This window comes from Etheostoma cragini, chromosome 23, assembly GCF_013103735.1.
Source record: "Etheostoma cragini isolate CJK2018 chromosome 23, CSU_Ecrag_1.0, whole genome shotgun sequence".
Lineage (NCBI taxonomy): Eukaryota > Metazoa > Chordata > Actinopteri > Perciformes > Percidae > Etheostoma > Etheostoma cragini.
Window position 1 is genome coordinate 8,925,812 of NC_048429.1, and position 26,968 is coordinate 8,952,779.

The window sequence follows — 26,968 nt, forward strand, 5'->3', positions numbered from 1 at the left end:
ATCTTAAAGAAGCCACATTGAGGTGTGTGCATTTTTTTGTGACATATGTTAAGTGACCAAAAGAATACATGCCAATTTTTTCTTGAACCTCTTACTTTTAAATTGCTGTTCAGATTTTTTTTTTTTTTTTAAGTTAAGACATTTTTTAGACATACTCTTGTGTAGAAATAATGTTATGATATAGTTTTTCAAACAACTTTCTAGTAGTAAATGTCTGTGGTCAAAATGCTATCATTGGAGCTCTGTGTGCAATTATCTTGTATCTTCTAAGTAGACCACCGCTATAGCCAGTGCCTACTTTTTGCTGTTCATTTAGCATATAAACCCATATCCATGAATATCACAAGTTCAAATTTTGTGAACTCCAAGCACTTTTTTAGTCAGAGTTGTCAATAAGCAGTGAAAACCAAATCACTTTTAATGAAAACTAAGACCCTTTAATGGTAAAAGTAATTGTCTATGTAGATGTACTGTATAGAAATCTGATTTTTGTCACAAAAATCCACTCTTAAATAATAAGAGGAGTCAAAACAACGATATGTTGATGATGCATTGACTTTGGCATTGTGTGTGTGTTTGTGCGTGTGTGTGAGCAGGCAGATGAAGGACCAGTCGAAGAAGGTGGCCAACCTGAAACAGAAGGAGCAGCTGGAGAAGAGCAGGAATGCCCAGCTGATGGAGGATGCCAAGAAGAGAGAGGACAATCTGAATGAAAGCTCCCAGCAAATACAGGTATGGAGGGAGGAAGAGGAGGGAGAATGTAGAGGAGGAATCTGAGAGTTAAAGAAGTGGCCAGGAAAAAGTGAGACAGAAAAAGTTCCTCTCCTTCTCTCCGTCCTACCTTGAATATTTTCTGCTGTGACAACAATGCTTCATCATAACGCGACAATCGTGACAGGAACTAGCCTGAGGCAATGTCAAACACACTCATTCTCTCTCACACACACACACACACACACACACACACAACATGCAATGCAGCTCTCGCTCAGGGAGTGTGTAAGAGGGGGTAACTGAAGAGGATGATGGACAGGGAGAGCAGATGGATGATGGAGAGGAAAAGAGGAAACAAAAAATTGTCTGAGAAGCGACGGGGAGAAAGGAGTTGAGGAGGAGAGGTGATAACCAGGGAAATAAGTAACACACATGGATGCTGGAGTGGATGCTGTGGGTTTTATAATTCTACCTTCAATTTCACCTTTTCTCCGTCCTGATTTACCTTGAACGACCCCCAAATTCCTCTGTCCTTTCTTTCCTCGTCCATCCTCCTCTTCCAGTAATAGTTAAGCTCAGTTTCTGTTCTGATTAGAGACCGATGAAAACACTCTTGTGTCTGTGCGTGTGCTTGTGAATGTGATTGATCTTTGGTTTAAGGGGTTTAGAAGTTGTCATTTATGTGTACGCATGTGGTCAGGAGATGAGCTGATAGCTATGTGAGTCAGTCAGACTTATGAGACCACAGCGGTTACAACCATAACTAGTGTGTGTGTCAATTGTAAGAAATTCTGCATAATGCATACTATAACCAGCACGGAGGACTGTAAATGGAATGTGAGTATAATTCTGACCGTAAATTTAATTCAATACAATAATTTAGTCCAATTAAAGTCCATTTTAGTATACATAGTTAGACACCAAGAAATGTTGGATCTGGAGCAGAATTCAGATTCACAGCACATGTGTTGGCGATGTCCTGGAAGGTTTGTTCATCGCCACTGTAGTGTCTCATCCTCTCTCTCTTATTATTATTCATTCAGCTGTAATTTAACCAAGAAGCCTGGCAAAAAAAACTCTTTTTGTGGAATTGGTGGGAAGCTCATTTTCTTAGAAATAGCTTCATGTGTGATTGGGAATTCCTGACATTCCTCAGAGACAGATTGAAATCAGATTGTTGCATTTGTCTTGAGTCTTTGGCAGCTTTTTCCACTTCACTAGGAGCAGCAAACTGAGTGAGGAGTGTCCAAGGTTTTAACCTTAGCGATATTTTAAGCAGGAATGTGACAGAGAAAGCTGCTGTTATGAGAAACTGATAATTGTAATTTGGTAATATGTCAAAGTAGTCTGTCAGATATAAAGGATGTAAGATCAAGGAAGGTTTTTACTGAATGAGTAAGCCAATTGATTTTCTAGTGTAGGAGTAAATTTAAATCCTCCCTAAAATAACATTACCAGACCCCATGAAACCAGGATGAGAAAACTGACAGAAATAAGAGATATGGTATATCACAAATCTCTAGGGCTGCAATTAACGCTTATGTTTGGACTATGAAATGTCAGAAAATAGTGTATACTGGTCACCAAATTTCCAAGACCTAAAAAGCTTGTTTAAACTAACCAACAGCCCAAAGATAAGTAACTTGCAATGATATAAATCAAACAAATTCTGACATTTGACAAGCTGGAACCATCGAATGACATTTTAGCCACGCTAGCGGCTCTAAGGATGGTTGTCCACCACTTTGGTCTAGGCTGAAATATCTCTACTAGTATTGGAAAGATTGCCATAAAACATGGCAATTTATTTTATTGCCATAAAACTGTACAGACAATCCCAGATGATGAATCCTACTGACTTTGGTGGTCCACTGACTTTCCCTCTAGCGCTTGAGGTTGGCATTTGTGATTTTGCGTAAATTTGTCTCCACAACGTTTGGATGGATAACACAACAGTTTATACTCTCTTTACATTGCATACTTTCTCTCTTTAGGACACCCTCCGTCTGAAGGAGGAGCGCATTGAAGAGTTGGAGGAAGCGCTCAGGGAAAGCGTTCAGATCACAGCGGAGAGGGAGGTGGTGCTCGCCCAGGAGGAACAGGCACGCACACACTCCGAGAAACAGGTACCATCTTTCTCAGTAGAAAATAGAAGTATAAATAGAAAATGTGTGTCACTGCATGTTTAAGGATAATCCTTACCCCCAATCGGTAAATGTATGACCCAAAACTTTCTTTAAACTAAACCCCTATCACTTACTTCTTTGGCTCACATAATATAAAAAATGTCCTCACTTCTGATGATTTCCTTCATTTTTCTGTCTGTCTGGGACATTTGCACAGATGCACAAGTAAACACACACACACACACACACACACACACAGAGACAATCATCCTTAGGGCAACATATAAACTCTTTCTGACATAGCTAAATATTGCTATGCCAGTAGGGGCTAATGGTAGCTCCAACACACATGCCCTGTGCCAACTAAGCTTATTCAGGTGTGGCTCTGTGTGTGTTTGCCGAGTCACTCCTCATTTGGAGGAGATGTAAATACATCCCTATTTTAAGAACAGCATGTATTTTGTCCACTTCAGCCAGAAAACACAAACAGCTTTTTCTTTAATGGCGCAGAGCCCGACCACACCAATTTGTAATCTGTTTTATCGACAGTGAGACAGTAAGAAAGCTCAGTGCGGTGTTAAGGAAGGCTCAGAAGGGAAGGGTTTAGTTGATTCAACCTCAGACCAGTGGGAGTGTGTTTGTGTGGCTCCCCCGGGTACCAGTGACTTAACGAGGCCGTAGAGATGGGTAATGTTCCTCAGAGCGTAGATGGGTTTTGACAAGTGAGGAAAAAACAGCGTGGGCCGTAAGGATTAAAACTGCCCTAAGAAAACATGGCCCGCTGTAGCTGTTGGCAAAACGGCCAGACGCCATTGTTATTTCTGCCTCTAAATGTTGGCTGTCCTCTCTGGCCGTTACTTACCAGGCTACTTCTGGACAGACACATAAAGACAGGCATGCAAACACATCTTTTACTGCTGACACCCTCATCCATGGTCAATGTTTGTGGGTTCCACAACAGAATAAGTTCAAAATAGACAGGTGTTATAGAAGAAAGACAGACCACAAGCAATGAAAAGCAGATGGATGTAAGAAAATGATGGACAGATGGAGGCAAATAGTTAATAATGCTCTCTTGGCAAAGATACTACAAGGCTTACAAAACAAATGTATTTTCTTCAGCTCCGTTGGTGGACCTGTACAGGTAATATTTATGAATAATACTGACATGTTAAAGGTGCCACAGGAAAACGTGTAAAATGATGCATACGACAGCTTGGGGTAAGGATGCATCCAAGAAGAAAAATAAATTTGGAAGTGGAGATTCAACTGTGGGATCTTGATGCGGCTGCAGATTAGATTAGATAATACTTTAGTCATCCCACAATGGGGAAATCCACTTATTAGTGGCGGTTTTAAACAAGCTGATATAAAATATGTATTGTACCTATTCAGTCACATGCATTCCTTTGCACATATGTAGCCCTTATTTACCAAATTATACAACATAATACGTAATGTGTACAGTTTATGATTGTGGGACAGTATATCAGTTTTATGATGTGGCAATAATATGGTTAGTTTGGATAGGTTTAGGCACAAAACAAAATTTGGTTAGCTTTAGAGTGGGATCATGGTTTGGGTTAAAATTACTACTTGCTGAAGGGCAGGGGCTTTCCTCATGGTTATAATGAAAACCACACGGTTGAGGTAAGAGAACGACTAGGGAAGAAATGGGAAAGTGGGAAAAATTAAGTCAGACTTTTGTAGCTAGAGCGGCTAGAGGGCTTTGTTACTTGAATGTAAACATGTTGTTTTGGAACTTTTACTGAAATGACTAATTCTGTCATTTTTCTTGGGAGGATAGATTGGTCTTATAGTGCCAGTTTTCTCTGCAGTGACCTTTCTAGTTGGCCCGGCAACCATTTTAGGATCTGAGGAACATAATCTTGAATTTAGATGGGAGGAGCAAGGGTTTAAATTTAGTTTCTTGGCCATAGTTTCTGGTCCCGAAAAATTCCCCGCTCAGGAGGTAGTACACTCTAATGGAACTTTCCGGGCAGACTTTGCAGAGCAGATCATCACTGGTTGGTCAAACGCGTGTGGCTGCTACAACTTGTCTGCGGCTAAGTTCACATAGTAAACAAGCAGTGGTTGCCAGTCGTACCAAGTAAAGTAATTTGGTTTTCAGGGTACTTAAAAAAACAAGATGTTCAACGGGTAGAGGGAGTGTAGATAGAGAGGACAAAGCTTGCTATTTGTTTCGTCATTGGTATGTAGCCTTCTTGTAAAGCAGAAATAGATAACCATAAAACACTCAGATAATTGGTCAGTCTCCTTTTCCACCTCTGAAGGTCTCCTTTGCATCATTTCCCTACTGTACTGTAAGTCAAGTCCACAGTAACTACAAAGAACAGCATGTGTTTAGTTCCTGAGTTGTATAGTTCCCGGACCAATTTGGTCAAACAAGCTGATCTAGTAGTAACCTATGGCTTAATTACAAATCCAGAAAGCAAAGACACAGTTGCAGAGAAGATCATGCATGTGCAAGGTTTTCATTACAGCAAAGATTGTAAAGTACAGAAAAAGATGGGAAAATCACACCCAACATGTTTATCCTCCTGAAGTGGACTGTTGCTTAATCTGTATACAATAATTGTACAATGCTCTCATATTTAATTTGGCAGCAGTATATTGAAATTCTTGAAGATGCTGCAAGTGGCAGCTTTACCTAGACAAAACTGAGGCCATTTAGGCCAGGGCAGGGTGCTGGAGAACATCTCCGTGTTAAAATGCTTCAGTGAAGTAGGAAGGACAGTGTGCGGTGAACGAGTGGAGGTGGCAGCCAAGCACTCAGTGCAGTCCTCACCCAACATCAACAATACTAACTCAGCCTTTTCAGTGCAGACTCACACACGTGTGCACGCGGTACTTACAGACAGGATAGTAATACACAGGAACCACGTTTCACATACTGTACACACACAAACATGGTGGGAAGAAGTGCTAACTGGCATTTGAACAGCGCACTGGCGCAGCACAACACAGCATTCAGCAGGAGCCAGATGGACGCGACTTTGGTTTTCAGGCTGGAAGTGTGTCTCTATATACACAAGTAAATTGTAAATATTTTTGTGTTTCCCGTTTTACAACTGCGTCACAGCAATTAGACCTTCACATGATGATTTATAAAATGATGACAGAGGGGGAGACAATTTCCTCCCTTAATGAGGACGGCCTGTTCAAAGGCAAACATTGGTTATTATAGTGTTGGCACACACACACACACACACACACACACATATGTGCGTGTGTTTGTGTGCGCGTGCGTGTGTGCGTCTAGGACTGTCCCATGGATAGGGCGTCTGGCAAACTTGGTTGACCAAGACCACAGAAAAATATACTAAACCTTCTCTGCTAGACATGAGTCACTACTGTATGTCAGATCGCTAAAGAAAGATGTGTGTGTGTGTGTGCGTGTGTGCATCCGTCTCTCTCTGTCTTTCTGTCTGTCTGTCTGTGACAGAGAAATTTGTCAACAGTATGACAGACTACATCTGACCAAACTGGCGTTCTCGTCTCCAGCTTTCCATCTTTCATTAAGCAGACAATTTGCGTTCTTGAACTCAGTGCACCTTCTTCTTTCTTTCTTTCTTCCTTAAATTCCTAAAATGAAGTTGAAATCACTCTTACATGCACGCACATAAACATTTAGAAGACGGAAGTAGTTCCAGTCCTCCTTCCCTCCAGTTCCTTCTCTCCAGCCGGGCCTAATCACTCCTCACCCCCTCCCTGCATCCCTCCATCCTTCAGTCTACATCTCTGATGTTGGCCAAAGGCCTTTCTCTCCTCCTTTCCCCTGTCTTATTTTCTCTGTCCTTCTCCCCCTCTCTCCTTCTCTTTCTGCCTTGTCTGCATTGCATATTTAACGTTGCCTGTGTTTCTGACCGCTCAGTATTTTGCAATGTGTCTGCATTTTCTTTTATCTAGTTATCTCTTTGATCTGCTTAGCATTTGTTTTATTTGCCTCCTCTTTCTCATCTTTTGCTGTGCAGTTTATCTTTTCACTTGTACATTTTTACAACTTTTGTCTTTCTCTTCTTCTTTTCTCTGCTTTTCCTCTCTGCATGTTTGCTTTTTCAATCGTATCTCCCCCTCTTATTACTCCTCCTAATTACCTTTTTAAATGCCCTGTTTGCCTCCTCTTTATATTGTCTCTCCTACTTTCATACTCTTTCTCCCTTCTCCCATGTGCCAATTCTTTGTATCCATCTTACCCTCCCTATATCTACCTTTGCTCTTTTCCCTTTTATGTACTCATTCTCTTTCCTTGCCTCACTTATATTTCTGTCTCATCCTCTCCCTTGCCACCATTTTGTATCCCTTTTTTCTCCCCTTTCACTCTCTCCATCCCTCTTTTTTCTGTATGCAGCTCTCTAACATTCCAATGCATGAGTTCACCACAGCCGGCTTTAGGTGGTCAAAGGTAACAAACCAATCCAGCCTTTTACTGTACATTTCATCATTCATGTCTTCACCATTCATCATTTTATTTTTGTTTATTTTTTTCATTACAGTCTGTCACTTTTTTTCACATTTTTATTTGGGTAAACAGCAGCATGGCAAATCTTCATTTACTGCCTCTGGTACGTTTTAAGTGTGCCGGTAAACTGGTAAAGCTTTCTAAGAAAGGTGCACAAAAGGTTTCTTTATCTGGGTCAGACTCATTGATTTATTCATTCATTCATTCATTCATTAATGCTAACGTTATGGCAGACCTTCAGTGCCCAGCAGTGATGTACGCGTATTATTAGTCTCTATTCCTTTCTGATTCACATTTTCTATCTCAGCCCTATGTTTTAAGGAGTGAAAAATCCAATGGAAATGTAAACAGAACATGTAATCTGAACAGGAGCTGCTTTCAAATTCCGCTCATCTTCAGGAGGTTTTACCTTTTTGTTTCTGCGAATGCCATCTATTTCTTTTAAAGACATACATTTATCTTGGTTACTCTTTCTCTCTTAGCCCCTCTTTGTCTGACACTCTTGCTCTGCAGTCGTTTTACTTAAACACTTCAGACAAACAAGAAAAAAAAATGTGACTTTAAAAGTAGCCGTATCCAAAGACAAGGGGTGTGGGTGTGTGTGTGTGTGTGTGTGTGTGTGTGTGTGTGTGTGTGTGTGTGTGTGTGTGTGTGTGTGTGTGTGTGTGTGTGTGTGTGTGTGTGTGTGTGTGTGTGTGTGTGTGTGTGAAAGGTCAGGTCAGGTCATCGACGGGCTGTGAGAATCACAGTGGCCTCGACACTTTGACCTCAGAGACATTAAACTGACAAACTGATATACAGCCTGAGAGACATACATCAAATATATATCTCAGGGAAGAGAAAGATTAACAACGGAGAGGAAAGAAAACTGACACGTTTGATGTTCTGCAATTGAGTATCTCATGTAAAAACAGGGAAATTATTAAATCATTTCAAAAGCACAGTAGCTGTTATAGACACACTGACAGAGAAAGAGAGAGAGAAAGACACAAAAACATAAATGTCAATATCTGTTTTAAGCAATTGCCAATTAAAAAGCTGAAGTAAAATGTGAATTTTAAATATCAGATTGAGACAGAATTTGGATTAAGTAGAAGTCATCCTTAAAATGTCTTACAATGTGTGTGTGTGTTTGTGTGTCTGTGTCTGTGTGTGTGTCAGGTGGAGGACCTGCTGGTTGCCATGGAGAGGGTGAAACAGGAACTGGATGTGATGAAAGCTAAGCTGTCATCAACTCAACTTTCACTGGCCGAGAAGGAAGGTCACCTGACCTCCCTGCGGGCCGAGCGGCGGAAACACCTGGAGGAGGTCCTGGAGATGAAGTAAGACACACAAATTTTATTACATGTTAATATAACTTATGTTAACATGTATAACAGCTGAACATGAACACGGGTGCAATCTTAGTTGGACACTTACGTCATTTGTCATTTTTCCAAAGACACAAACACACCACTGACAAACACAATCTGTGGAGAAAGTGTCTTTTTCTGTCTTTCTACCTAAAAATTTGTGTGCCAAAAAATAATTTTACATCTTCATGTTCTATCCTTCTTGTGGATTTACTAACACTCATATGCAGTGATATGAAACCAAGACTATGTCTAAGGCTCAGTTAGCAGCTCTGTAAGGTTGTACTTGCACAGTGTTGTTTTGAATTGCCAACATCAGCACGTTAATATGCTTACAGTATACATATGATGACATTGGGCAGGTTACCAACTTAGTTTAGCTCTTTAGCATGGCACCATTTGGTAATTAGCAAAAAATGCAAAGTACAGTTGAGGTTGATGCCATTAGTTTTGCAGATACTTGGTCATGGACCAAAGAATTTGACAAACATAGATTTTGACCTGATGATTATGCTACAGGAGAAGTCAGAGGAAGAGTTCCTGAGGGGAACATAAATGTGAATGCAATATGTCTATGGTCTGTAAGTAAGCAGGTTTAATGGCATTCCATCCAATAGTTGTTAAGATATTTAAGTCTGGACCAACAGACTGATATTGCTATCCATAGAGCTAGGCAAATGGAACATTTTAGCTACTTTTTACAATGTATTTACTTTCCTGTATTGTTTTACCCTTGCCTACTGTATTTGCTAGGTGGCACGGCAGTCAACACATACAGTATAGAGTCTCCAACCAGTTCTCAGTTACTCAGGCATAACCTTCAACACTTCCCCTGAAATTAGCAGCTCTTATGATATCTCCAGTAGTTTCCCATGTGGCTGCAGTGTTCCAGGAAGGTGGTCACTGGTCACATTGGCATGATCTTCACCTGACACCTCATCAACCCTCTCTTTCCTCTTCCTGTCTTTGCCTCTCTCTCTCCTTTCTCCTTTTATCTCTACCCTCTTTTGCTCTGCACTTTAAAGCCATAGAAGTAAGTAGTGTGTTAATGCAATAACCATGTACCGCTGTCTAGCTCTTCACATGATTGATTACATGCACAGAGACCCGCACACACTCATGTGTATGCCTTAACTCTGTGTAAATTTGAATGTCATTTTAATAGATAGGTTTTGAATTTTAAGTGCAGCTAAGAGGAGTCCAGCAGTCCAATGACTCCCTGTATTTTCTGCTGTTACATCCTCACTGAGACCTTACTACGAGGTCTAATTTAGTGGAATGTTGCTTTGGGCTGAAATAGAAGCCAAGCAGAATGTCCATGTTAGCATGTCCTTCCTGTTTATAAACGCTGTGGGACTATCTTTTACTGTGGCATGATGGGAAAATGAGAGCTTGCTCTGTGATTTAGTTTTCCTGAACGCCGACTTTGACACTTTCTACCAACGTAGCATTTCTGTGTTATTTAAAGAGAGACAAGAGTGTGTGTGTGTGTCCAGCAGCATGTCCATTCACAGGCCAGGTGAGCGGGTTATTGGCCATTATATCGCCATAGTAACGACCCGTGTGATTATTACAAGCTTCAGCGCTTCAGAATGCGTTGCCTTGTTTTCGTATGTGAATTTGCATGTGTGAGTGTGCACGTGTGCAAGCACGCTGTGATTGATTTATTGACGTCTGACTTGTCCACTGTTCCTATTAAAGTAAAATACAGACGCCATGGTTAATATTTAAGTAACAAGCACACACATGAGTGGACACACACTTGCATCCTTACTTCATGTACGTACACACACCAACACAAACGGTCCACGCAAGTGCACAATAACAGCATACAAACACACACATACAAACAGTCCACAATGCACAAGTGGTTATGTTAAACAGTCTACAGTAGGATGTTTGAATCTGAGCTACTATTTAACTTCACTGTCCTAGTGGCATACTATGCATGTGTGTGTCTGCATGTATGTGTATAAATCCATGGTGGTTGACATCACTACACAACTGTGATGTGACTGTGTGTTTCCATACACAGATCACACCTATTACTGTCCAGAGCTCAAATATTTACTCTGCTGATCGTCGCTGGTGGTTCTGTAAATACGCGACAAAAGTAAATAAACAATATGTCTGGCCATGAGACAATATTTATGACTTATGCATTCGGTATGTGATTGCAAATTGTTTATTTGACAATTTCTAGTTGACATTAAGTTGTTTAGTTCTTAACACACCACTTCTAGAAGTTGTTCATCTTCAGAGATGTTGATACCTCAGTTGAGCCAAAGGCCCATTACCACTTATATTTGGAAATATAGTTGTAAAGTGGCTAAATTAAATTGAATAGGTAGCTTTTAATATAAGTCTTTTAGAATGCATGTAATTCTATACAAAGTATTTTACGGCAGGTTTTACTGACCTGGGCAATGATACATTTGTATCACATATTGGTACAGTAACAGGTAAATAAACAGTTTAAATCATAAAATCTCCTTACAGAAGAGTTTGTTACTAACTCTGCTCAAACAGTATTTCTGCATCATTAATGATTGTTTTTGAAGATATCATTTATTTTTTGTCGGCCAGCAGTTTGTTTGTCTTTTGAGTCTCAGAAACACTTTCATACCATGCGTTTTCTCCTGTTTCCATCTGTAAACGGGTTGTTTCTGATCAAAAGTAGCTCCCAGAACACACTGGATACCCTTCCTTTAAAGGCTCTATGAATCACCTGCAGATGTTTATGAAGCATTGTTGCATTTATCTGTTATACTGAAAACAAAGCAGCACTTTCATCCTCTGCCTTTGCATAAAACATGATATTTTGCAGGCTGCAGTAAGATATTATTCCTACATATTTGGAATATTGTGTATGTGTGCCTGTTTCCCCTCAGTGAAACGTTTACATGTTTCTGGTAGCTGCTAGATGTCTCGCTGTGAGTTATGTACATGATGCCACTGCTCATATTTTTCACAAGACATTAGGGTTTGGTCAGCATATACGTCATTCGCTTCATGCTTTCTCTCCCATGTAAAACATGAGATGTTTAAGGCGGCTGTGTCCGGCATGTCCATGTATCTCGGTGTAATGCACATGAAACTGTCTCTGCACAAACAGGCTGCCGTAACTCTTCGGGGTTTGATGTCTGACCTGTTGCCCAGTTTTACATCGTTGTCGGGATTAATGTTACTGTAAGACTTGATATATGATACACCATGTTTCCAAGGTTTCTCGGACAGACATAGAATATATGAAGACACATGCATACTCTCACTCCCATGCTGAAATATGTACCAAATACAGCTGGAATACTGATGTTCTGTCTCGCTTTCTCACCTTCTCTTGTTTCCTCCCTTTAGCTCTCTTATTGCTATACACACACAAACATACACACACATACACTGTAATGTAGTTGTGTGAGCTTCTATCCATTTTTGTGCTATATTTTTTACCAGCTGGTTGTATGCGTCTTCTTTACTCTAACACTATGCTAACCTTCATTCCCTGATGCGTAATGTTAATTTGTGTGTGTGTGAATCAACATTCAAATGTATAATATGAAAACCACATGTAGCAACCACAAACATGTAAATACACACTGATGACACGTAAATACCGATGCATGGGCACACACACCTAGTCTATTTCACAGCTGTAAACATAAACATTCAAAATGGAACCAAGTTTGTTTCCTGTTTGCAGTGTATGTGTATGGCATCAATTGACAGGAAGTTAACAAGGGGCCAGGCTGTTGCCTAGCAATGGAAAACACAGTGCTATGCACTAAACACAAAAAGTACACAAACGGAACTGAATACAGATACACACATCTGCTCTGCAGGGCTCCAACAAGCATCTTTCCCACTGATAAATCATCTGAAGCAACCTTCACGTGTACACACACTTGTAAAACACACACAGAGAAATATTTTCTTTGTGATATACATTAAATATGCACATGCTCCTTTACTTCCCAGCCCCATGTGTGCTTGTGGGCATGTGTGTCGTCATGTGTTCGGAGTATGCAGGTGTGTGCGTACCCGGCAGCTGAAGGAATGTGCTGACAGTGTGTGTTTAACAGCAGGGATTCGGGTCTGAAATCCCAATCTGGATGAATTAAAGCCTATTTTACTCTGCGCTGTTCTGCTTTACTGAGATTTAACACACATCTCTTACTCACTATACTGCTCTCTAGGAGTCTTTTCTCTTTTCCTACCCCACACATGCATGTCTCTCCGGTACAGGTATGTGTTTGGATAATTTTGAGGTGCAACTTCCAATGCAGGACATGTCCAACCAGACTTGATTAATGTAAGACTTATATTTATTTTATATATATATATATATATATATATATATATATATATATATATATATATATATATATATGTGTGTATACACTGTACATATACGTTTTATACAATCAAGTCAAGGTTTTTCACTCTGTACAGCATACAGCACCATCAATCCTTACACATTTAATATGGATTAAAAAAAGAACTTTAAAACTTTTTACATAAAGTAAACTTTAAATAAATGGACAAAATCCTTCCTAAGAAAAGAGGAAGGATGAGCAGGAGAGGAGAAGAAAAGATAGGAAAGAGGTCAGGGCAAGAGTTATAAATCTGCTTTTGAGGGAAGTGGCATTTGGGAGGATAATAAAATGAAGAAAAGAGGCAGAAATGTTTTTCTGCCATAGTGAAAAGGAGAAGGACAGCTGTCCAACAACAACTGAGTTGAGCCAGCGAAACTGCGTGAAATCCCAAAGAAATTATATTACCTCCTCTCCCGTCTCCCTCACTCCCTCTGCTCATCCATCAATCTTTCAGACTACAGGATATATTGAATGTATCGCTACTTACGTTATGTCCTCATCCCCTACCTTCACGCAGCGTTCTTCTACACCTTCTGCACTGATTTAGTGGTCATTATTTTTTATCAGACTACCAGAACTATATGTTTTAATAACATCAAATCAGAATTCATCTGTTGCAAAACAGCTGAAAGACACTGATTTCTGTTTATTTGCAAGGTTGTTATGGAGGTTGTAATGCTAGTGATGCTTAAAAAGGTCATTTATTACAAAAGAAAACAGAGGAGCGTCACATTGAAAAGACCCTGCTGTGGAGAAAGAAGGGCGGTGATGCACTTGAGAATTGTTTTGGCAATGCAAATGGTAAAAGCTTCCAGAAATAGGCAACAGAGTGAGTACTATTACTTTTCTTTGCTTCAGTAGGGAAATACAATATCGTATAATAATGATATTGTAGTTGTTTTCTCTGTGTGGGGGAGGCTGCCTCAGGCTGTGACAAATCTGGTAGCAGGGTAGTGATTCATTAAAAATGCCAAAATCTCTTTGGATTTACTGGAAAAGGATCTTCTATTAGCCCAAACGAATATCAAAAGGAAGCGGTTAGTGGATTTAGCATCTAGAATGAGGACAATTTAAGTCTGTCTGTTACAGAGTCTGTTGCCTTGGCTGATCTCTCAAGGTGAACACTATAAATCCCATTTATTTCTCCTTTGCTCCTCTGTTCTTTGTTTTATCTCCCACCAAGGCTCCCACTAACCCTAAAACCTTTCGCTGCAACTCTTCCGCCATCCCTTCCTTTACTTCTGCCGTCCCTCATTCACTCCTTCCAAAGTTCTGGCCCTCCTTTTACATCTCTTATTCTTTGCATCCTTCCTGCTTCTTTCCATCCATCTCTCCATTCTAAGCCTACATCTGTCTGGAAATGTCATTATTGACAAATTTCTGTCTGGCAGGTTGGTATTTCTTACGGTCAGTGTCTTCACTGTTGTCACTGCATACTGAAATTAATCAATGATGTGTGTCTGTATGTGTCTTTTGCGCCCCTCTGTTTGTGTGCATGTAGTCACAGATCTCTTTTTCAGTGGAATAACTGCTCTGCTCATCACAGCCAAAAAGCCATCACTACCAATAGGATTGCACTTGTTAAAGACACACACACACACACACCTGCATGGCAGCTATCCCATCACAAACATTAGAAGTACAAGTGCACGTTACCTTCAAGAATAAGATACACACAAAGTCACTTTCAAAACCAGATGAGACAGCGTGACTGCTTAGAAGCTTTCACTTCCAGAGGAACACACACACACACACACACACACACACACATGCATGCAAATACATCCTCCCACACAAATGCGTGTACACATGCTTACGGCAACACACCTGTTTGGTGTGCTTCCATAAGCCAGACACAACCACTTTGATCCCCCAGCAATGAGATTAATTCACAGTGTGCCAAAGTGTGCTTGCGTGATTGTGTGTGTGTGTAATTGTTGTGTGTTGTGTATGACAGACATGTTGAAGGTTTAGTATGACAAAAAAGGGGCACGCAGTTCTGAGACTTATGTCTTACAAGCTTAAATCAGGGAACCTAGCTCTCAGTCTCTCTCGTTTCTCTCCATTTTTCTTTCTCTCTGTACTTGCCTTTCTTTCCCTCTTCTCTCCGATTCTGGCTATCTTCCTCTTTCCTTTTTGATTTTTCCTTCTCCCTTGTGACAGACTGAGGGAGTGATCAGATCGGGAAAATGGAAGCAATAAAAGATGCGCTTCAGTTAGAAGTTTTATTCATATAACAAGGGTTTTCTGAACCTCTCTGAAGCCTTGCTAACCAGTAATCTTATGCTGAATATACATCAGAGGAAAAAACAGGCCTCCTTTTATAGTGAAGGGGATTAAAACAAGCACAAGGAGCTAAGAACAAGAGCATAATGTTCCGAAAGATGGAAGAGAACCAAACACATCAGAACAAAAAGAAACAAGTGCAAGAAAGAACAGATAAAGGAGAAAAGGATGCAGCAAAACCGAAACTCGACTTGAGTGCCAGGCCATCAAACAGACCATTAAACAGCAATTAAAGAAGGAGAGGGAGCAATGAAGAGGGGAAACGTATCAAAAAGTAAAAAACTAAACAAGATTTTTTTTTTTCTCTCAAAGCCTCTGATTTTACATTAGGAGTGCCAACCAATTACATTTCTATTCTGGAAATAATACAACTGTAGTAGAGAGACAGGCAGAGGAGAACAGGACAGACTAGTGACAGATTGGCTTGTTTAACATACTCTAAAGAGAAAAAAAGACATCAGCTGGAGAGAGAAAAAGACAGATTTATAACCTGACGACTCAGCCATCAACAGTATCCGCGTACATATCCGCGGTTATAAGTTACAGCAGAACTACAATGCATTTCCATTTTAAGATTTTATCCTCCTTAATGGGAAAGTTGGCTCACAGTGAGGCCTCCAAGCAAGTGGATTTACTCAGTGAACAAAGACACTGTGCACATAAACGTACAACATTAATGAAATGAAACAATGGATTATGTTTCATCGAACTCAATCATTGGGCTTTTATTTTGCTCTTAAAATTGCAAATTTTGCCATTGAAGATATATATAGTATGTAAAAACAACTGATTATTTGATTATTTTACCCTGAAGTATTGAGTTATAATTGCATTAAGCTGTAATATGAATCAGTAATCCAGTTTTTGCTTCTGTGGTCCGTTTATTTGTGTACAATATTTCATCAGAGCTACATTATCCTTGGTAGTGCATATATAAGGGTAGATTGAAGTCTGCAGTGTATTATTTCCTCAGTTATTGACATAATTCAGTTTTTAGTCTGTTTTATACAAATTTTTAATCCGTGCATAAAGAAACTGAGTGTAAACCGAAAAGTTGGGAAAGGAAATCCCCAAAACGTTTTACACTTGGCTCAAAGTAAAAGCAAAATGTTGTGTGGAAACAGACTTAGCTATTGAATCATGATGTTAATGAAGCATGTGACTTCAGTATTAAAACATTTCTGAGCAGCAGTTTGACCAACAGACAGCGAAGTGGTAACATACCGCAGGGAGCATCTATAGATACAGTAGATTGACAGACACATTTGTCACTTTCACATTGTCAAATAAAGCCAAATTGTTTCTTTAAATTGTCTTTCATAGACTGTTGGGAGTCGCAGGTGTCCGTTAGGGTGTCTAGTTAGTGTTAGAGGAGGGAGTGTGTGCTGACAGATTGTAGGCAGAAGTCCCTGTAGCACAGCGTAGAAACGGATTCACTGCAAAGAACAACAGTGGAGACAAAGCTGCGTCTTTAGTCACATTTTTGTGTGTGTGTGTGTGTGTGTGTGTGTGTGTGTGTGTGTGTGTGTCTGTGTGTGTGTCTGTGTGTGGTCTAATGGAAAGAGCATACTCCCGCAGACCATGGATAATGCATTTTTACACCTTTCTTATTAGTCACAGTGTGTGTTTTTAAAAGTGTGTGTCTGAGAGACAGAGAAAGAGAGAGGTGAGGGAGCGAGAATGTTTTTTTAGGAGAAAAAAGGGAGCGAGGAAAAAGGGGAAATGTGTCAACAACAGATCCTCATTCTGTCATACAGTAGTCCCACCTGCCCTCCACTCTCTCCTTCTCTCTCTCCCCACTTACTGCCTTTTGTCTCTCAGCCTCCCTTTCCCACAACTCTCTCCCTTCCTCCCCCCCTCTCTCCATTCCTCTTCCTCTCTCCCCCTTCACGTCTCTTTGATTTGTTTTTTCCTCCAAATCCTCCAGTTATTTTATTCCCTTCCCTGTCAATGCTATTTCTTTCTGTCTATGTGTGTGAATGTGTGTGCATGTGTGTAAGCCTTCTTGCTGTCTTTCTTTAAGCCTCTCTGATGTACAACAGCTCCTTGAGGGGAGCTTTTCTCTCCCTCTCAAACACACACACACCCACACACATACACATCCTATGCACCAGCTTTAACCTATTTTCCTAACACACTTTCTTGCTCTCTCTCTCTTTTTCGGCTTGTCCCGAATGGTCTCTCGTCCAATCTTCGCCCTCCATACTAAATCATTTATAAGTGATGTCTCTTCCAATATAGTCGAAGACACACACACACACAACTTTCAACAAGATCTCGCCAAAAATCCTGCTGTTCCCAGTGTGTTATTGTACATTATACAGTGGGCTACTTTAATCTAAGTAGTGTCAGTCAAAGATAAAACAGTTTCTATCAAATCAGGACCGGGCTGCTGTCGTGACAGTATGCTAATGACTTAGCCATTTCACTAACAGTCCTAATAAACTCTCGAGATCAGTAAACACATTTGGGTTTTTGGCGTTAAATAAATGCCTTGAGGGCATTCTTGACTGTAATTCCCGATAATCATTTTATCATTATCCCTTTGATGTGTCTGGCTTATTGTAGCCCTCAAGAGCAATTTCAAAGTTTTGAATGCACACGGTAACAACTGCGGTTGGTGTCGATCATTTTCTCTAAAATATCTTTTATAACCTAGTGAAGTGAAACTCTGTTGTCACTTTTGCAGGAGAGAGAGCAGCAATAAAACCAAGGCTTTATTGGTCTTCTTTGCTTTGATGCTTCACACATGGCAGGCTAGCATCAACAAATGTTTAATAAAACCTGCTCTGATGTGTGCGTTCATATCCACTGTTGTCACTTGTAGAGCCATAAACCAGAATGTGTGTGTACGTGTCTGTGTGCGTGTGTGTGCGAGATATCTAAAAATAAAGGGAAAAGTAGTATGTATTTTTATATATATATATATATATATATATATATATATATATATTAGGGCTGTTAACCCATGTGGTTAATCTAACACGGATGGTTACGATGGATACAGTACGTGTGGCTTTGCAAACTCAAGTAAAAACGACAGAGGTTATGGTGCCCTTGAACGGTAAGTCGTGTTATTAAAAAGCTTCTAGATGGACGTTTTGATTGTTGAATGCACTTATTGCATTGATGAACTGCCGTCCAACCAAAGCACATCAAGTTTGAAGTACCTTCTTCGGGTGAACCACATTTTTGCGGATGTTTGCAAAGACGCTAGGCAGGTCGGAGCTGAACCTGCGGCCTCTGTGTCGAGGAGCAAACCTCAACACATGGGTGTCAGCTTTACCAAGTGAGCTAACCAGGCGCCTTGGGGAACTATTGTTACAAGACAACATGAACTGTACAACGCTGAAAAAGCTACAAAAGTGAGGCAGTTGACAGAAAGTACTTTTATTGCACTTACTGGAGACCACTGGATATCAATAGGTAACTATAACTACATCGGTGTAACAGCACACCTATAGATGACAACTGGCAGCTGCAAGCATTCACTTTTGGCATGTTAAAACCAGAACAAAGGCAATTTATATGAAGAATATGATTGATGCTGCAAGGAGTGTACCATTTGAGCATTGTCATGTGTAGCGCACATGATACAAAGGGTGATTGCTGTGGCTTTATGGGACTGCGGATTTGACAGTGTTTTAAGCATTTTAGTCATGTCATTTCCTGCGTACAACAGTGGTCTCTGATGTTGACCCTGCCTACATAGCGTGCTCTGTGCGGAAGGGGAACTCAAACCTGTGGTGGTTAAGGGTAGCAACCTGTCTAGAGCCTAGGTTCAAGGACCTTGTCCAGAGCAGAGAGCTGAAGGTTGGTGAACCTGCACCACAGGCCTCTGGAGAAAAAGTGGAGTCAGAGCCACCAAAGAAGAAGATGGCCCTCCTACTGATTGGATCAGAGACAGAATCCGATGAGGAGGTACTGTCCACAGATAAACCTATAGAAATGTACAAGGCAGAGGCCTGTGTCAGCATGGAAACAAGTTCACTACAGTGGTAGTTGTCACAAGCAGGTGCATATGGTACGCTGGCACATATTGCAAAAATGTACTTTGTGTACTTGGTGACCTCGTAGCAGATATTACTTTGTAACAGATGGTTACTGCTAAATATGTCTGCAGTTTAAATAGATGCCTCAACAAATGCCTCAACATTTTGTTATTGAACATTTGTTTAATAAATGTAAATGTTTAAACAATGTTTAAAAAATGTGTTTCTTTCATGCCTTTATCATTCAACACTGCATGTTTAGATTTAATTTGAAATTTGCAATAAATCAAGATTAATCATGGCCCATGACTGTGATTAACTTAATTACATTTTTTAATCGATTGACAGCCCTGTGTGTGAGAGAGAGAGAGGGAGAGTGAGTCAGTGGGTGAGTGTGCGTGAGTGTGTGCGTGCATGTTCAAAGTCATCATATAAAACTTTAAGAGAGCCTCCAGCTTTTTTTTTTCTTTCTTAGTTCTGACTTTATTTTTGACTGAGAGAGAGGAGAGATAGAACAAGTGAGTGAGAGAGAGTCAGCTCAGAGCAGATATGAACAGGGGGCCCAGTGCTCACTGGCTGTCTGCCCCAAGACAGAGGATGTCAGCTGGGAGAGGAATACTACTCTGCAGGGCCCCTGTCTGGACACTCAGAAACTAAACTGGTAGTTGGTGCGTGCGTGTGTGTGCGTGTGTGAAAGGGAGAGAGAAAGAGATAAGGGAATTTTCATGTTGTTGCTGAGATCCATCAGTTATATTTTTGCTGCTGTTAAGTTTTGTTGACATAATTGTTGCTTTTGCACTAATTTTGATAAAATGTCCTATTGTCTGCATCTTAAAACTGCATGTGTAAATGTGTGTGTTTGCCTGTGTGTGTGTGTGTGTGTGTCTGTCTGTCTGTCTGTCTGTGTGCGCACTGCCTCAGCTACCACTGAGAGCCAGCTGTGCCCTCCTGTATCTTGTTCTTCTTATCTCACCTCCATTCTCTTCTCTCTAAAACCCAGTTATTCAAAAATATTCCAGCCAATTTTTTCTCTCCATTTCTCACAGTGAAGACTGTGGACAGAATTCAGGATTATACAGTTTTACCACAATTTTCAAATGGGAAATTGTCAAACATTTCTGCTAAGTCAAAACTGTTTAACTATGAGCCAAAATCTACAAAAATAGATAGATTGATAGATAGATAGATAGATAGATAGATAGATAGATAGATAGATAGATAGATAGATAGATAGATAGAATACACCGTATTATATTTTAGCTGCTGGAACCAAGAAATGTAACTAAATTATTAAAATCACAATACACAATAGTAAGTTATTTGATTTTCCAGTCAAGCATCTTAGACCTGTCTTGTTTGTATCTAATGGCATAAAGGAGGGTAGATAACATACAACTGCTGCATAATTCAATAATTAAGGCTAATTTCAGGTCCTGGGCTGAAATAGCCTGAATTTGCTCTGTGACTTTATTTTTGACCCGTTTAGTCTAACCCTAACCTTCTAAACCAAAGCGCATAGCACACATGTTTACAGTAAATATGATTATCACATTTTTCTAAATCCTTTGTCGCCCGCCGGCTGCGTCTGCTGATTTCACTCGCCTCAAAACTCCTTCAGTTTCTTGAAATTGGTGAGTAAGGGTGGAGTATGTTTAGGAAAAACCCGTCCTTAAAGTCCAGGTAGCAATAAAAAATCTTGCATCAGGTTCTCTGAAGACAAGCATGTAGAGGGAAACCTCCCTACAAAGAAATGAGGTCAAGCTTGACACGCAGCCCGTCCTACAGGGGTTAAAGAGTAAACTCTGGCATCCTACAAGGAGCCTCCTGTGTAACCAGAGCAGACAGTTTCACACAAAACAATGGAGAGCTGCTTTGTTCAGATGGAAACAGAGAGCAGAGAGAGGGGATTATTTCTAAAATAGCTCTGTGTTTGTCTTAGACGGAGACTGGCTAATGTCACACTGGACTGAATCTACTTTACACACACAAACACAGGGAGACACACACACACACAAACACACACACACTGAGGAAAAAAGCCTTGAATACACAGACAACTTGTGAACATTCACACACACTGAAATACATCCTTAGCATATACACACCTACAGAAATACTTGCTGTCATACACAGACATACATCTGTCACGACACACACACTCACACACACACACTGTAGATTGCAGTGGAGGGTGACAGCATGAAAGAGATAACGGAGCATGGAAGCATGGAGGTGTGTGTGTGTGTGTGTGTGTGTGTGTGTGTGTGTGTGTGTGTGTGTGTGTGTGTGTGTGTGTGTGTGTGTGTGTGTGTGTGTGTGTGTGTGTGCGTGTGTGTGTGTGTAAATATGTGAGTGATCTAAGACCAGGCATTAGTGTTTCCGATAAAGTGAGGGGCCTTAAGTGGTTAGGGACTTTGTGTGTGTGTGTGTGTGTGTGTGTGTGTGTGTGTGTGTGTGAGAGAGAGAGAGAGAGAGAGAGAGAGAGAGAGAGAGGTTGGGTTCAGGTGCCTGGTGCATTTGTGTGTATCTGCTTACTGTCTGCCTTGTCGCCATGGCGATGACATCATGGCACATACCCGCCAACAGACGGAAAGAATGCCTCCTGTCTTCTTTTTAGATGGAGAGAGAGAGAGGTGGAGAGTTAGAACGTGTGACGAAGGATGGGGGGGAAGAGGTAAAGAGAAAGAGATTAGAAATGCATGGTGGGCGAGAGATACCGAGAGTGAATAGATGAGAGAGAGAGAGCCTAAAAGAAGTGGGAGGAAAATACAATGTAAATCGAAACTTATTAAATTTTGAATAGCCTGTGAAATGTTCATTTAAATTCATGAACGTTTTACTACTCACCAGACATAAAATGAATGTTAGCTTTTTGGTTATCATAATCCCAATCTTTCTCCAAACCTAAGTGTTTTAGTTGCTTAACATCAACTATATCTTAACCACAGTTTTGTCAACCAGGATATTTTCCTGTTATAGTTGTTATGCACAGATATTATATTTATAAAAAAATAAAAACATGTAAAATGATAATAACTGGGGTTTTGCAGAATCGTCCAGTATGAAAGTGCATCTGCTCTTCTGGCAACTTTTTTGCCACATAATCATGTACATTTTTTATGGAGCCCTTACTAGCTACAGCAGATGCCATGGCTGAACAGTCAAAGAACAGAAAATCCAGCAAAACATGTCATGCCACTCCACACACAGTTGACAAATAACCACTGATGTGTCGGGCAAAAATGCCTCAACATCTAAAACAACAGGTGTTGCCCTTTAATAAGCTTTTACTCTGTGCTTACTGTTGGTAGACATTCCTTTATCCTACTGTGCCCTCTCTATTGCTGCAGAAAGGAAAGACTTGAAAGGGAAGTTACAGATCTAAGGCTGTGTATCCACTGGGAGCCTTTCCTCCTCACAGTGCTGGCTGCATTGTCTTTGTATGTTTCAATAGTAGGGACACATTGCCAGCAGAGCTGAGAGCATACTATCTTTTTAAGTGCCCTCTGATGGTAGAATTATCTAAAGATTTAACTTAAGAGGACTGCACTTGAAACAGATTTTAATGATCACAGTAACAGCAGTAGCCACAACCAGCTCTTGTCATAAGCAAGCTGAGAAGGCCAAGCAGAGAGTGTTTGAAGTGTGTGTATGTGTGTTAGACCGAGACGAAGAGAGAGCCATAGAGAGGCCCAAAATGGGACGAGCGCATCTGGAATAAATATCATTTTATCACCAGGGTTTATAAGCTTCATGTGCTGGCAGGTAACTCTCAGATATGGTATAAAACTAGATGCACTGTTAGCTTTAACAAGACTAGTTTGTGTGTGCCTGTGTGTCTGTGTTTCTGTGTATACAGTTTTGCTTCAGGCCAGATGCATGATGGGACACTTGTACAGTGACAGTGTGGTCAGTGAGGCTGACCAAGGAATCTCGGGTTCTTCACACTGTCCAAACATGTGATTTGTCTTCATTTAGACACCATCACTGCATTCTCATTGCACCACTGTGTGTGTGTGTGTTGTGTGTGTGTGTGTGTGTGTGTGTGTGTGTGTGTGTGTGTGTGTGTGTGTGTGTGTGTGTGTGTGTGTGTGTGTGTGTGTGTGTGTGTGTATGTGTGAGAGTGAAAGATAAACCATGTAATTGTGTTTTAAGTAAAGAGAGAAAGGGAACCAAAAAAATGGTGTGTAAATGAAATATGTCTCTGCCTGTGTCCATCTACATGCTTATGCTGATTGGAAATATTCCCTCATTTGTTCTTACTCTATTTATTGAGCATTTTTTAGTTGATCTAGAAACTGAAGGGAATTTATTTGTTCTTTCGTATGTTACAAACTTGCATCTTTGTGTGTGTTTGTGTGCACGTGTGATTGCGTGTGGCTAATCTTTGAGCCCTGTGGGATTGTGGAAAACCCGTTGTGAGTTAGATTCTCCCCGGAAACAGACAGTATTCCGAGAATTCTGAACCTTGGGTGTCCATGCAGGCTGCCCAGCCAGATCTGTGGCTGATGGGATGGATGGGATGCGGCTTGTTGCTTCCCGGACCACATGGAATGCATCTGTTAGCCCGACCATCCAGGCGGGGGGGAAGAGATAGAGATAGACAAGAGGGCTGAAAAGACAGACAGAGACTTACAGTAATACCTATATTAAAACAGAAAGTGAGAGTCATTTATATACAGTATGTGTATTTATACAGTTAAAGATTAAGGTAAAGTTATGAATTGCTAATTTTGTATAGTAGATGGTGTGAAGAGAAATAAGGGAGAATAAGTGAACATTTGCCATAAATATCCTCACTATAAACAAACTGGAAATATTTTGATTGCATGGTATGCGTCATACTTAAGCACTAGGGAGAACTATATTTTTGCAAAAATACATAAATTTTAACTTCCTAAATCACAAAGTGCATCCCAATTAAAAGGACTTCCTTCCACTCGATGACATACCGTGGGTTCACCATACTATTAAGGTACACCCAAATTAGTATCTGGCAGTGGAGATAGTTTTGGTTTCTTTTGTGTCCAGAATTTGAGATATCCATTTTTGGGATTTCTGTCTCCATATGTTCATGGTGTTCATAAAGTGGTCAAGTCCCATTTAGAAATGTAACATGAGTGTCTTCCTTTTGCTCTGGATAATCTGCAGAAACATTAAGCAGATTTCAAGAAAAGATTGTTGATGAATAGTTAAAGTGTTGTTGTTGTTGTTTCTTTGTCTTTTGGTTGTCTCTTTAGGTAAAACTGCCTTCACCAGAAGAAAAATCAGTCTCAAAAGTTGTGAAATTCTCTGACTGCAATTAATGTCATCAACGTGCAATATCACCAAGCATGGCTTTAAACCAAATTAATTCAGTTTCTTTCTAGTATTGCTAACAAAATGTATGATTGTTGTCCGTACAGACAAGAGGCGCTGCTGGCAGCCATAAGTGAAAAAGATGCCAACATTGCCCTGCTGGAACTCTCCTCATCCAAGAAGAAGAAAACCCAGGAGGAGGTGGCAGCTCTGAAGAGGGAGAAGGATGGTCTGGTTCATCAGCTCAAACAGCAGGTAGGATCACTGTGCACACACTAACGCACATACTTTGTGGACACCAGGAAGGCTTTTTGGTCAGTGATTTAAATGAGAGGAAAAGAGATGGAGAGGAAAAAGTGTGGAGAGGAGGAAAAGGAAGAAATGGAGCACAGGTGAGGTGGCAATGACGTGGGGACCACACTCCTCTGACCACCAAGGGTACATTTAGGATTAACCTACCCCTCCCACACACTCACCACACACAAACAAACACACACACAGTTCTACAAGTCTCCGGTGACAAAACTTTCATTTAAATTTGTATATATTTATATGTTCTGTCCGCAGATACACACACTAACACACACAACCTCCATATGGCACTTTGCTGGTATGAATACACCTTGCCAGAGCGCGCGCACACACACACACACACACACACACACACACACACACACACACCCTCTGATATGTACACACTCACCCAGGCCAACAACAAGGATATAAACATGACCAAATGCTGCTGTGGTTCCACTCAGGGCTCTATTCACACACTCAAAAATACACTCACACACAGTAAGTAGTTTCTCGTGGGTCTAGTGAATTAACCAACCCCGTAGGGGATGAGCCTACTGGAAAATTGGTGGATTTCTTCTTCACTGGTCACCTGTCTCTACTTTCTTCTTGCTTTCTGTCCATATCTGTTTCTCCTTGTTTTTGTTTTTTTATTTGATTCCCCCATGAGCCATTATATCTGATGCTTAAAATTTAGGATATATTAGAGTACAACAGCAGATTGTCCTAGATCAACTTTAACAAATAATTTGATGCATATTAAGAAAGTCAAGAGTCTTCAGTGCTTAACCGTCCTCCTGTTGGCTGTACATGTACACCAATTATTATTTATACACATGTATTCAGCTCATACCAATACCGTAGCTGCTTTGAACATATGGGACTGTGTGTTGAACCGCTAACCCACTCAGCTGCATACATTTTTATTTTTGCACATGTGAACAGTCACACACATACACACACACACACACACACACTCGCACACACACCGCACCAACCACCAAATACACATATAATAATGGCACCTGATATATAAAAACAACCAAGGTTGAGGAGCTTTGTTTTCACTTGTTTTGCACTTGATTCACAGACTGTGAAACAAAACTGCTGTTCAAATAATATTAATGGAGTTGTCTTTCTCCAAACTGCTCTAACAGATAAGATGTAACAATTCTTTTGTTGCAAAAGTTGAATATTTAGTTGAATATTGCCAAAACATCACTCAGTGGATTAAATAAGATAAAAAAGGATTCAATATGATAGACTCACAAGAGAGAGAAAAATCATATGCAGGTGTCTGTTTGTGTCAAAGAGTGTTTGAATTGGTGTTTAAGAGAAAAACCGGAGGTGTGTCAAATGAATACATTATAACATGCATCACTCTCTTTTCCTCCCTTATCCCGCCGTCACTCAGGGTCTCTGAGGTTGTTACTGACAACACAGAGACGCTAGCATCTGCTGCTACTGCTGTGTGTGTGTGTATGTGTGTGTGTTTGAGAGAGAGAGAGAGCAGTTTTTCTTCCCTCTTGGTGTCTCTCTCTGTCTGTCTCTCTTTCTCGCTATTTCTCTCTGTGGTGTCATAATTTTTCAGCCTCTAAATGATGGATCATAGCCGAGACATCCTCAACATTCCCATGTGCGTTTGTGCACGTGTGTGCATGTGTTTGCAATGTTAACATTTAGTAAACTGAGAATGGTGTAGTATTTTTAGCTCGCTCCTTGAGAGTGACATATGCACACACTTTGCCTCCGATAACCTGTCTGACAGATGGACAGTGACAAAGTTGCGGTATGTATGCAGTAATAAATGACTATAAATCAGTGATGAAAGTGAGTTCTCGTTGCCATAAAGACAAGTATTGCAAGTGGAAATAGAAAGCAGTACTTTTATATTTGCAAGGTAATGTCACGTAATAAAAGGTGCCTGGCGATGTGTTTCTCAGGAGTGTTTTTTCACTCGATCGGTCTGAGTCAGTGTTTCTTTCACTGGATGGATGCTTTACTAGTGCTGAAATGCCGCTGACATCTTATGCCTGTTATTGTGTTCTAA

The 26,968-nt window shown here is 40.5% G+C and overlaps 1 protein-coding gene across 18 annotated transcripts in view; it reads left to right on the top strand.

Moving 5' to 3' along the window:
• LOC117938420 (ELKS/Rab6-interacting/CAST family member 1-like) overlaps nucleotides 1-26,968 on the top strand; it is a 111,342-nt gene that overhangs the window by 55,378 nt on the left and 28,996 nt on the right. For 10 of the 18 annotated variants that reach the window (XR_004655382.1, XM_034862993.1, XM_034862995.1 and 7 more), the window contains 5 exons: nucleotides 597-732; nucleotides 2,709-2,840; nucleotides 7,213-7,266; nucleotides 8,485-8,645; nucleotides 24,732-24,879. Coding sequence is in view for 13 of the 18 variants with exons in the window: in XM_034862993.1 (XP_034718884.1) it covers nucleotides 597-732; nucleotides 2,709-2,840; nucleotides 7,213-7,266; nucleotides 8,485-8,645; nucleotides 24,732-24,879 (631 nt within the window). In the remaining 5 variants the exon portion in view is untranslated. The remainder of the gene's footprint in view (nucleotides 1-596; nucleotides 733-2,708; nucleotides 2,841-7,212; nucleotides 7,267-8,484; nucleotides 8,646-24,731; nucleotides 24,880-26,968) is intronic. The other 8 variants (XR_004655383.1, XR_004655384.1, XR_004655385.1 and 5 more) reach the window with 1 other exon arrangement.